The 13,452-nt window shown below is 37.9% G+C and overlaps 1 protein-coding gene across 3 annotated transcripts in view; it reads left to right on the forward strand.

Moving 5' to 3' along the window:
* The first annotated feature begins 1,727 nt into the window (after positions 1-1,727).
* Positions 1,728-13,452, forward strand: part of snca (synuclein alpha) — a 65,600-nt gene continuing 53,875 nt past the window's right edge. The window contains exons 1-3 of one of the 3 annotated variants that reach the window (XM_031897325.1): positions 2,414-2,519; positions 2,617-2,644; positions 2,978-3,123. In XM_031897325.1, coding sequence (XP_031753185.1) covers positions 3,003-3,123 — 121 coding nt within the window. In that variant the 5' untranslated portion in view covers positions 2,414-2,519; positions 2,617-2,644; positions 2,978-3,002. 3 annotated transcript variants of the gene reach the window in all.

Consider the following 13,452-nt stretch of genomic DNA (forward strand, 5'->3'; position numbering starts at 1 on the left):
CCCTCAAAGCCTGGCCTCAGGATGGTGATGGTAGCTAGTTTCTCAGGATACTTTTTATTTATCAACCTTATCCACAATAATTCATTCTGACCATTATCCATGCACTGCTATGAAATGCTATAAGATTAGCAACCAATTTCAATATACATAGATATATATAAGGAAAAAATTGGAAGCCGCACGACCTGGACATTGGAAGGGAATTCATAGGAATTTTCTTGGGGTGAATAACCCTTCCACTGTACAAGATATTGCAATAGCCTCCTACAAACTATTTAATCCAAAATATTCTGGACTTCAAATTCTTTAACTCTACGGTGGATTAGAGAATGCAAAATAAGACAGTGGTGATCAGAACTAAGACCATAAGAATAACTAGGTGTTAAAACACAAATCACAAATGCACAAAATGAAATGGGCTTTTTGTGTGACAGATGCCATGTCTTTTTTGAAGTACAGGAGCAACATACCCCCTTGTTTAACATGAGTTCAATTAGTAGGGCTTGTGCTAGTTGTACTTTTTGCATATTGTTTTAAAAGACACCTCTCCTCCAACAGAAGAATCTTCAGAACAATTCTGTGAATTATTCCTCTGTCGTTGTAGCTTTCTTGAATAACAAAGGGGTTATGTACTGTACCACACACACAATACATTGTGTAAAGTGCAAAAAGGCATTAAGTGTCGCACTCTTGCACATGTAACCTGGGGATTAGAAAATGAGCACTTAAATTAGCTTGGAAGCCTTGCTGTGTTGGAAAAATAGATTGATTCTCTACTGGGTACCATTTGGTTGTAGTTTCCCAAGGGATTTATTTGTTTTCCTGGTTTCTTACTACTATATATATATATATATATATATATATATATATAATATGTAAATAAGGGATGATAATAATAGTACTCCTGTTTTTTAGGAATGAAACTGGTTGCTGATCTTATAGCATTTCATAGCAGTGCATGGATAATGGTCAGAATGAATTATTGTGGATAAGGTTGATAATAAGATGTTATCATTACCAGTAACCAGAATGGGTCTGCAAAATGTAATTATCTAAAGGTTCCACATTCTTTAGTTACAGTTATGAATTGGAGTATTTAGGGCATAATTACATTGTCCTTCCACTGACCAATTCCCTGGGTTGAAAGGAACCATCTACATAATATAGTAAATACTAGAATTCAGTTTTGGTAAGGCTTTGTAATATTTTAGCTGTTTAGTGTTATTCTTCTCTTCTTACTGTCATTAGTAATTGGAGAGAGCGCTTAAATGCTTGCCTGTTACATATCTGCTATCACCTTAGTGACTGCAAGCTTGTTGTAAGAAATATTTATTGTGGCAAGTGCAGATATTTAGCAATAAATAATTCAGCACAGCAGGCATACAGCAGCTGCTAGGGTAAGGTAGCAGATCATTTGCATGTCTGTAGTAGACGATATTACTCTTTTTTGTTGGTGGTGTTTTGTGGGCAGATTTGATTGTTGCTTTCCAGCACCTACATTACAAATGAAGGTGACGGGAACAATAATTTTCCGATGCAAGGCAGACCTCTTAATCTCAAATATTTCTGTTGATAATGGTTCTCATTGTTTGCTCGAGCAGCAGTCGGATTACAAGTGGTCCAGCTTGGGGAGGCTGGCTACGATTATTCAATTTTCACACTGACAAATCAGGCATGTGGAAAGGAAAGACGGGAGGAGGGAGGTGTGGAGGGTGTAGGGGAAGGGAAGAAAAATACGGAGGACATAGGTTGCTCCTACTGAGTAAAAGTATTAATCTCTTATTTTTTACCCCTTCTAAAATTCCTTCTGTTTATGAAGAGCTGATAGGTGTGGTTTCTCTGGTACCTGCTTTGAATGCTTTGATTCCATCAGGTTGTTACATATGCACATACCTCTCAGGGGATTTATTTGGCAGTTATGTACTGAAGAAGAGACTTGATTCCTTTTTTATTGTTTATACACGCACAGATATCATTCCTGTTGGACTAATTTTGGGGAGCAAAGGTTAATGTAAGTATTGCATTTACATCTATATAACATGCCATGTAGGATATTAAGTGTATTTATTCTGCTCACTATGAGCTTTTTTAAATGTTCTATCTGGCATTTTCACCCAGACCTAGTTTAAGCAGCTGACAGTTGCTCACGGGATAGCTTGTCACCTGTGTCCTTAATGCAACGGAGAATGATGCACATGGTTGTTTGTCTTATATAAGGAGAATAGGAAGTATGAAGGTTTCTGTGGGTTAAATGCTCAATTTTATCTTTAATCTTTTTGCCTGTGTGAAGTACGGTATATTGTGTCTGTTTCTCTCCCATTCCCTTTCTCTGACTCTCCCTCAACCACCCCCACACAAACTCTCTCACACATACACAGCACCACTCTTGCATACAAACACACTCAAATATTCATTCTTGCACACACACTCATACATATCTGTATAAAGAGAGACTCTCACAATCACAGACATACATACACTTTGATCTTCATCACCTATCAAACATCTTAAATAATTAGGTACATTTTAACAACAGGGATTATCTTTTTTCCTTAAGAATAAAGTTTTTGTTGGATTAAAAATAATTATTGTAAAGCTTTTTCATCCTGACAACAGCTATTGCATTATTATTTACAATATTTTGGTAAGTTACAGACCTTTGTAAAATACTACCATCATAGACCGACTCGTCCTGTTGAAATACTCTGTTGCATGTTGTAATGTAGTAAAGAAGTATTAGACAAATGGCGTTTCATGTTTCAGAAATCCATTTTTGGCAATATAATACATATATATAGCATATCTTGCTGATTGGACTGATTAAGGATAGACAAGGGTTGCACCGAGAGATTGTTTTTTAAATCCTATACTAATCAGTTACAGATATTTTATTTTGTAGATGCTGTTCAAATGTAATGAGTTACACTATAATCAAATGACCTGTCCTAATGTGTTTGTATGCATTTGTCTTTTGCAGAGCCACTAGAATAAATTTATTAGCTATGGATGTATTCATGAAAGGGCTTTCTAAAGCTAAAGAGGGTGTTGTGGCAGCTGCAGAAAAAACCAAACAGGGAGTGGCAGAAGCAGCAGGAAAGACAAAAGAGGGTGTTCTCTACGTAGGTAGGTAAAAAACTAATCAATATAATGTCATCTGTTCAATTACAATCCTTATCTCCATTTTTCATCACCCTGCAAAAAACACAATAGGATCTATCATTTGTCTTCCGTGTCCTTGGAATACAAATGCAAATACCCTTTAACATTTGTTTATTGTGTAGAAGTTTGTAGCAGTAGTTGTCCATGGCAGAATGGATCTGTAACCCCTGGAGATCACAGAGGATCTCCTTGGTGGTAAATCCCATACATGTCTGTTTTAGAAGCAATAGCCCACTGTACAGTTTTGTAAGCCACAAGACAGACCACTACAGAAACTGTAGGCTTGATAATAGATTGCCCAGTTCTAATCACATTGTAGCCTGTTACACATATTCTTTACATTATGATTTTACAAAGTGTTGTTTCTTTTGAAGGTATATTGCAAATCTAATTTACACAATACAAATAAATAATGACTAAATTTAAATGCTACTCTTTATAATGACAATTAAAAAATTAGGGAGAGGGATAGAAAGAACATAGTTCAATATATTCTACAGATCTGTAAAATAGAAGGGTGAACACATCAATATAGTTCTCCAAGTGCTCAGGCAAAGGAAAGAGGCATAGGAACCAGACCAGAAAGGTCAACTAGGGAAGATTATGGGACACACTGCCCCCTGAAACCTACAAAAGACCTGAGTTGTGGTCCAGTACACTACATTTTAATAATAACACAAAACTAAATGTCCTTAGTTCTCTTGTGTAAACCCTACATGTTCCTATTATGTATATAATTTGGGTACATCTCCCTCACTCAGACAGCATCATTTGTACTGCATATATCCCCAAAGTTCACCAGCACCATATTATTTTCCTAAAACAGATAGTAGCTTTCACCCACCCGCCATTATTAGTGATGTATTTGCAAACAGCAACTTTATGCTGTAAAATTCATGCAACTGAGACTGCAGGCTTACACAGGCAAAACTTACTTTGATAAACATTTTTGGTTGGTTTGAGCACTCTAATGTTTAATCTGAGCTCAGAAGACATGGCTAGGAGAAAAATAGAAGCAGACAGCTAGAGCAGAGCTTCTATGGGAACCAGCAATGCCATCTCCTAATTGTCTGCTAGACTGGAGAGTCTAGTAATCTGAGTTGAGAAGAACTGAGCATGCCCAGTAGCCAACAGTCAAAGCATATTCCTGAGGAAGGGGGCTGAGTGGGTTACAGAAGAAGAAGGAATCCTAAGTGATTAACGGGATGCTGCAGCCTTACTATTAACCTTTTAACAACAAGAGTGACATGTAGTTAAATATTTCAAAGAGGCTGCTTACTTATTACATGTTTGTGGGGGGTTCACGTGTCCTTTAAAATTAAAATATGTACATAGAATAAAGTTTGCACAGTGCACATATTTATAGTCAAACCTATGAATAGGAGGTGCATATTACATGTGCTGAAGCTAACATTCTTCAGATATCAATGGAACTGGACCATCTACTTATCTTCACCAGTTTCAGGAGCCTGTAAAGACTTTGCCAGCCATTTAAAGTCAAACAGTATTCCATCTTCCACAGAGACTTCCCAAAATATCAGACACTGAATACCACCAGCCAACCTTATCATTGAGGATAGAAACCAAAATATGAGCTCCTCTGAAACCTATAAAATTGATGATTGTTATGGCATGTGGCAGCTAACTAAATAATAAATGTATACTACTTAAACACATTAAGTTTATCAAATCCCAGTGGTATTTTGGCCTTCTCTGGCCTGTGTCTTTTTATACTACTGTGAAAACAATATACAGAGAGGAAGGAGTGTTCTTAGGACATAGTAGTGCTAACTTGATGGAGAGGTAAGTGTTTGTACATATGCTGATATATGTTGATATGATTTCCCTAACATCTATTTTCAATTATTTAATATGGTATGCTATGCTATTTTTGCTATAAAACAAAAAGCGGAGCACCACTGAAGATAAAAACAGTCTTTTATTCCATATTTCTTAAAAGGCACAAGTACATCCCTTGAGAGGACTTTGGCGCTTGACGCGTTTCGTGGCCTCCCGCCACTTCCTCAGAAGCATTAAAATCCTTAAAGGGGAGGGGGATTATATACCCATGACCTACAACCCCCGTTCAAAAACCAGGGACAGTTAACCCATACCTCCCCACAACAAAGCATAATAAAAGGAGGGTGGGTAAATCCAGAGAATCATGACATGTTATTTTGCCTAATAAAAACAGGACAATTCCCATTCTTTGTTCATACCACCCTTAGTATCTAAAGAATTTAAATTAAAGATCCAGAAAGCTTCTCTTTTTAGTAATCTCCTTTCCCTATCTCCTTTCCTCACTTGAAAAAGGGGTCTATCTATTATCTGGAAAGAAAAACTACATTTCCCATTATGCTTCTCTGTAATATGTTTTGCTACTGCAGACCTTAAATCGCCCCTTTCTAGAGCTGAGGCATGTTCTAGTATTCGTGTAGCAAAATTACGTTTCATTTTCCCTACATATTGGGAGCCACAAGCACAAGTAACCAAATAGACCACTTGTTTAGATAGACAGTTAAAATACTGTTTGATAGCAAACTCTTTCCCTGTCTGGGTGCTAATGAAAACTTTAGGGACTTTTAAATAATGACATGCCTTACATCTATTCCTCCCACACCGATAGTTTCCTATAGTTTTTAGCCAAGGAGTCACTCCTTGGCTAAAAACTATAGGAAACTATCGGTGTGGATTTTTGGATCCTGGGGGGGAGGATCCGCATGCAGCACACTGTCTAAGCGGTAAGTGCTCCCGTGTACTGCCTAGTGCTCTCTATATTTTATGCTATGTTTGCTCCATCATTTGTGTAGTTCTTTTTCTGACCCAGAACTAGCTTTCCACTTAATGGTGTAGACAGAGCACAAACAGTATTCTGGAAACCAGAAGTTCTTAGCCATGAACTTAATGTTCATATTTATAATACACACAAAAACTGTAAATACTTGGTATAATGTATAAGCCAATAAATTCAGCACTATGCCGTACAGCACATTCATGCATGATCTCATAACAAGTGTCAGTCCCAGCGGTTGTCCAGCAGTTCTCCTAAGGACTATTCTCTACCCTGACCCCAAAAACACTGGATGCCCTGCTTTGATAGATTTCATCTGGGAATACTAAACCCACTACTCCTCCATGGTGGAGCACAGAACTGCTCTTAGTCACTAGAACTAGCTAACCTTGTACTATAACAGGAGCTAGGTTATTACCGTATATACTCGAGTATAAGCCGAGTTTTTCAGTACTAAAAATGTGCTCAAAAATTAACCCTCGGCTTATACTCGAGTATACCTCCCCCCATCTCCCTCCCTCCACTTGTGTCCGCCCTGCCGACTTTTGAGTCCATGCAGGTAACATGTAACGCGCTCGGACCCCTACCTCCCTCCCTCCGACACATTTTAAATGTTTATTTACCTGTCTGTGCAGGGAACATGTAACGCGTGTTACATGCGCACGCACTGACTCACCTCACGATTGCGTTACATGTTACCTGCTGCACCGACACAAGAGTCAGCAGGACGGACACAAGGGGTCCGAACGCATTACATGTTCCCTGCACGGAAACAAGTGGAGGGAGGTAGGGGTTCGAACGTGTTCCTGTGATTCAATTGGTGCTGCCCTTAAACAGAATGGAAGTTACAAACAACTATATGAATGGGGAAGCCAGCTCTGATTTAAAAGAGGGATTCAATGCAGATAAGGCAAATCAATCTAACAGGGACACAAGTGGAGGGAGGGAGGTAGGGGGGAGGTATGTATGCACCGACACAAGTGGAGGGAGGTAGGGGGAGGTATTTATGCACGGACACAAGTGGAGGGAGAGAGGGTGGGTGCACACAACGAACCATAGTAAGTAATTGGTACAATAACTTGTTATTTACAAAAATTAAATTTGCATTAAGTCCAGCATCAAGAATTATTTTGTCCTTGTAACTACTATTGTAGTACTGTGGTGGGACTTGTATACTGGGGTCCAAGTACTTGTAATTAATATGGCAGCTTCCTTAGCGTTCCCAAACTTGCTTTTGTCTGCTGCTGTAGCATTTTTCTTTCCCTAAAGTTATCTATTTATTTATCTGTTATTTATTTGATTATTGAAACTTAGCAGTAGCGGTAGCATTTCCCACCCTAGGCTTATACTCGAGTCAATAAGTTTTTCCAGTTTTCTTAGGTAAAATTAGGTACCTCGGCTTATATTCGAATCAGCTTATACTCGAGTATATACGGTACTCACTCCTTATTCACAGTGTCCTCCAGTCCCTACTTTTCTAAGGGTTGGGTTACCTTAGGGGATCCCAACAGGGATCGCCAACCTTTTTTACTTGTGAGCTACACTTAGATGTAAAAAAAGTGTTGGGTAACCACACAAACATAAAAACATTCCCTTGAAGATGTGAAATAAAGGCTGTGATTGGCTATATGGTGGACCCATGTGGACTGCTAGCCTGAGGGAGGTTCTGTTTGGAGCATCTCTGTGCTTCCAAAACCTGCCTCAAGCCAGAAATTTAAAAATGGGTACCTACTTTGAGGCTACTGGAAGCAACATCAAAGGGGGTATTGAGCAACAGGTTGCTTGCAAACCCCTGGTTGGGGATCACTGCCTTAGGGTTAACTTTTCTTATATACTCAGGCCTTTCTCTAATTCAGGCCCTTACTGAGGCTTCCTGCCTCAGGCTCTTTAGCAACACCTCCTCCTTTCTGAAGTGGAAGTCCATAGAGAAAGAGCATGTGGTGCCTCCCATTTATAAAGACTAAGGAATCCTGACACCCATTATCAACTACAGAAGTGCCAAGGAAACACTTTCAATGTGAAAGGGGAAACAGCTCCCTCTCCAAACTGTAAAACAGACCCAGTTGGCTTAACCCTGCCTGGAGTAAAGGTGAGCAAAAGCTTTACCCTGCAACTTATACCTTTATATCTGCATATGTTAGCCAGTGCTTCTTAACATGTTTCTTTTCAAATATGGTTTGCTTTGATTCCCTGTGACAATTGCTTGTGTCCCTGGACAAGTCACGTAACCTCCCCATGTCCTGCCATACTTAGTATGGCTATAATTGCTGGCTTGATTGCTGCAAAGTCCCACAACAGAAAAGTGCTATATAAAAATAATTCCTTTCTCATATTGCAGGAGAGAACATAGACACACCATATATATATATGAAAGCTAATATACTGAAATTATGTGTGTTATACTCTTTATACATCAGTCCACTATACTTTGCAGTTTGTTTGCTTGAGGGCAACATCTATATTTATTTCTCCACTCAAAATGTATAATGCAAACAACTTTGCCCAGGAGCAGAAACCCATAGCATCCAAAAAGATGCTTACTTTTAAACAGGTGGCCAGTAAATGCTACTTGCTGATTGATTGGTATAGGTGATGAGAAGTGTAGCAAACTTTACTCCTGATATTACGTATCTATAACTTATATTTTGCCAATAAGTTGTCTGAACACAAAGGTTATACAATTTTAACCTGAAAAAGAAGTTGTGGTAAGTGGTATTGTGAAATTTTTTTTAAAGAAATAAAAAAGGGATATTCATGGGGGAGGGTGATCCCATAGTGATTATAAGAGCTTACCTGATCCCTAGGCTGGTGCTCTTGTTTGTAAAACAAAAAAACTGCACCACCTACTTCTTCTGGATCTTCTTCTACTTCCGCATCTGGGTTTACATGTGCAGTATAGTGGAAAGCCTAAAAGCAAAAATCCATCTTTTCTAGCCACACCTGGCATAGGGCCAAATTGAGGATTAAAGAAATGGAGAAAGATTAGCAATGTAGTGCTCATACAGAAGTACCCCAGGCCTGTGCGTCTTTTATTAGATCACCTATTACCTTGTTTTTTTGTGTTTTTTTTTTTTCAAACAAGCCTTTATAACATACTGGTAAGAAATATTTTATCTGACTGTCAATAATACAATAGCAACTGCCATATAAGGGGTACCAGGTGCACATAACCGTAGATGCCCCTTTTCTGTGATTCATGGTGACAAGGAATATTTGTGAATGCATTGCATAACCAGAACCTTACACTTAACATCTGCTCAAGGTAGCGATTATATATAGGATCTTTTTGCTTTGCATTCTGCCTTAAGCCAGATGTACCAACAAAAGTGCAGACTACACAATGATCAGCATTTTGGGCTGGTTGATGTGGTAAGTGAATAGTGCCTTAAATTGTGAAAATGCACCCCTAAGCATGCCAGCATTTGTCCTTAGGGGACAGTGTGCAAAAAAGGCTGCAATCAGCCTGCATTGTCTAACTTGCCACAGGCCTGGGGCATGCCCCTTGGACCTAGTGCTGTCTGCATTATGCAGTGCTTAATCCAAGAGTGACAGGCAGGATGCGGCACATAGGTGTACCCCTACCGAACCCCTAACTTGCGGGTCATTCAGATGCACAAGTTAGGGAGTGTCAAGAGGCGCAGCCCGCACTCACAGGAAATTAATAAATGACCCCTCCTGTCTGTAGCCCTTTCTTATTGCTCAATTTGTACCTGGGTTTCACGCAATCACTAAAAACATTTTACCCAGGTAGTACATGCTTATCCTGGAAGGATTTTTCATCTTACCCTATCATTGTCTGATTAAGTGTCAATAACCTGCAATCTCAGCAAAGTCAACATCTAGATTTTCCCTATATATGGCAAACTTTAGTGGCTTTCCTGCTTATCTCACTGCTTCCAGCTGACTCCCACAGTAATTAAGTTGGAATACTAGTTGTATCATGTTCCTGTTTGTGAGTATACTTTAGAAGCTAAACGAATAACAGACTATTGAAGTTTTGTTGCACTTATGGCTTGCAGTGTAGCTTGCATCAATGAAAGGAATAAGCAATTCTACTTTGTGAACTTTTTACAGGACTACAGACTCCAGTATCAACTGTAGGCCTGAAGAGGCTCTGGATCTTTGTACCTTTTGGCTCATAGGCCTTGTATTCGCACTCCATACTGTGTGTACTGAGTGCATTTGAGTTGTCAGAAATATAAATGTGATTTTTGCAATCCACAACCTGTTGAACAATATATAATTTAGTGCTGTTTTGTTTGCAAATGATAGTCCTAAATTACCAAGAGAATGCAGTACTTAAATATCTATAAAACATTAATAGCAGTGTCATTGTTTCCAATTAAAGTCTAGTACATACAGTGTAAACTACTTTCTATTTTTTGTGGTTCTGTTCCACCTAAAAGCCTACTGAATTTAAAACAGAGTTAAATCAACCTTACCTCTTCATCTTTGTAGTGGAATTAGATTCACTTTGTAATTTATACTGAGATTATAATTGAATAGGTTGTCAAGCTTGAGTACAATATAGACATACAGTAACGTATGGCTTACAAACACTTTTAGCTATGAAGTGGAAACATTTATCAAGCAATAGAAGAGACAAGAATTGGGCCAATAGGTTTCTGTATGCATTGCCCATGATTTTTGTTGTCTTTGTTGAAAATATATGTTGATTTCAATTAGGTTTTAAACATATCTGTATCTATTTTTGCTATTCAGACACAACTTGCTGGAGTGTGATCTGGTCAAATTAGTGCAAGTATCACAGGGGGTCACAGTATACCTCATCATGGGTCCAATCTGTTCAGCCACATGCCTGTTTCTCGGTTGCATCATATCTGATTTTTAAGTGCATGTACTTTATATACAGCACATTTTTTATTTAGGAATACACTTTGACCACATTAAAATTACATAAAGTTGTGTCATGCATTTGATAGTTGCACGGAAAATAGGAATGATGCAATGTCAGTGCTACAGGAATTGGACAAATGTAGCAACATTAAAGTTGCATATGTGCGTAATGCCTAAGACATTCTGTCATCTTCATTATGCCTGCTGAGTTTCACTAGGAGAGCTAATCATGGTACCTAAAAGGAATGTCATTCTAAATAACCCTTACCATATATATAGTCTATTCAGGATAAGATCACAAGCAATATATCAGTTTACATTACTATTCAATTTATGAAGGCAGTAAATATGAACTCTGCCCTCAAAAATAGTCAAATAATCCATCAAAACTGACAGAATAAAACAGTTTTACAAACACAATGAAAAATGGGAGGAGACATTAGTAATGATTAAACCTGAGTAATAAAACTGTAGATTGAAAAGGATTACTAATCTCAGCCTCCAATAAAGAACTGAGAAGGTCAGTCCTAAGAACTAAAATAAAACCTTCTTTAACCCCTCAATGAGCAAGGACTTTTTTTTTCTTTCCATTGTATGTAACAAAAAGATTTATTTAAGATTTTTAAAACATTTGGATTAAAGACTATGAGGTACAAGGTCACCTTTTCCCTATTTCAGCCAAAGCTACAATAGACCTGAGCCAGAAAGTTATTGTAGCTTCACAACTTGTAAAATTCCTTCAGCATATTGTACTTTCTCATTTGTTAGGCGCAGGAAGAGCACGATATATGGTAAAATTTTACAATGTTAAAAAAATCTCTCAGTGGCACTCAGAATAAAAGCCCCCAACAGTCTGGAACTGCAGTGAAAGGAAAGGCACTTGGCGTCTTGCTTCTTCCACAAGTCTCCAGTAGGGCTGTTAGAAATGCATCACACCTGATGCGTTTCACTGTATAGGCTTCTTTATTTGCACTTTATTTGCACTTAACACAATCGTATTGTTATTTGAGCACTTTTCACAAAAGGGGTTTCTTACAAAGATAAAAGTACTGCTACTATATATTATTATCTGTTCTGTGCTTCTATCCCATAGCCATCGGAACAGGAGGAATTTTCACATCTTTTTGCAACATATTGATCTGATTAGGTGCAGCCACAATAACCAAAAGGCATGTTCACACCAACAGCCAAAATAATAAAAGTGCCAAAGCAGACGGATTCTCGGACTGTGGATTGACTCTGGGTGCAGGCACTCCCATGAACCAGTTAGGAGCATAGGGTCAGATTCTTGGCCTGTTTTATCTGCAGGCTGAAAATTCACCTGGTATGACCCTAGCCAATGGGTTTGTTCATACTGCTAGCAACTTTTGGATGGATCTGCAGCAAGCTTAAGTGTAATCTGCCATCATCAGTTCTACCAATTTAAATAATTTAAATTAAATTGCAGAGTCCTGGCATCTGTACTGCCTGCCATGCAAAAAAAATATTTGGCACAATAACCTTTGTATGGGGTAAGATGTAGTTCTGGTTTTAGGGCACAATATTTACTCTATGACAATATGGTGCATCACAAAAAGTTGTATATTAAATGCCAAGTCATAATGAGTAATAACAGATTAAATCAATGATAAACATAACCCACACACAGGGTTCTATTTCAGACCTATACAAGTCATTAAATGGCAGGCTAAAAAAATTATCCAGATTTGGCCACACCAAATTATTCTGATCTTTGGATCCATGAGCCAGTCAACTGGATCATGCATAATTTAATAATGAGGTGTACTTCCTGACCGATGATAACCTTACCCATAATTTTTTACCTGACAGCCTGCAGTCCAGTGGCAATACTTTATGCTCCACAAAACCCCAAAGGAACTCATACACTTAAGACTAGCAGTTAAACTAAAAGCATACAGATTATCTAACTAATTCTCTTCCAGGGAAAATCCTTTCTAATCTAAGCAAATCTATTATGCCGAGCATGTCCATTGTTGCAATACATATGGCCTAACCAAAGATCAATAAATAGACAGAATTGCATTTGCATACCTTATATTAAATCCACTTTTTTTACACATACTATCCATTCATTAGCTTTCACAACAGCTGTCTGGCACTGAGCTCTGCATTCATACATCCATATTCTATTACTATATTACTTATAAACCACATGTTTGTTCCATTTAATTTGTGTTTAGCTTGATATTTATTTTATTATGGAAATGAAATATATTTAGCACCAACTTTTTAAATATAAATGAACACACAGTGGGGATTAATTCAAATCAATAAAACCTAGTGAATGGGCAGTAGGAGACCTGTACTTGTCTTACAAAGGCAGCAGACCATCCTTTCACTAAACACACACCTATCCTTTGTATTGTTCAATGTAACGCCATATTGTCTGGCCTGTGTATAAGAAATCAGTTTACTATTGTGATAGCTTGTAGATTACTGTAATTTTAATGTAGAACTTAATAAACTGATTTTAGTAAGACTAATAAAGACAACTGTGATTACTTAAAAATTGACACTAATAAGGAGGTGAAATCCCATAGGGAAATTTAACTGTGTTCATATTCCATTTGTTTCACTTCACAGTAATTAACTATAAAGGCAATGCAACTATAAAATATTTATTT

This window comes from Xenopus tropicalis, chromosome 1, assembly GCF_000004195.4.
Source record: "Xenopus tropicalis strain Nigerian chromosome 1, UCB_Xtro_10.0, whole genome shotgun sequence".
Classification (NCBI taxonomy): Eukaryota; Metazoa; Chordata; class Amphibia; order Anura; family Pipidae; genus Xenopus; species Xenopus tropicalis.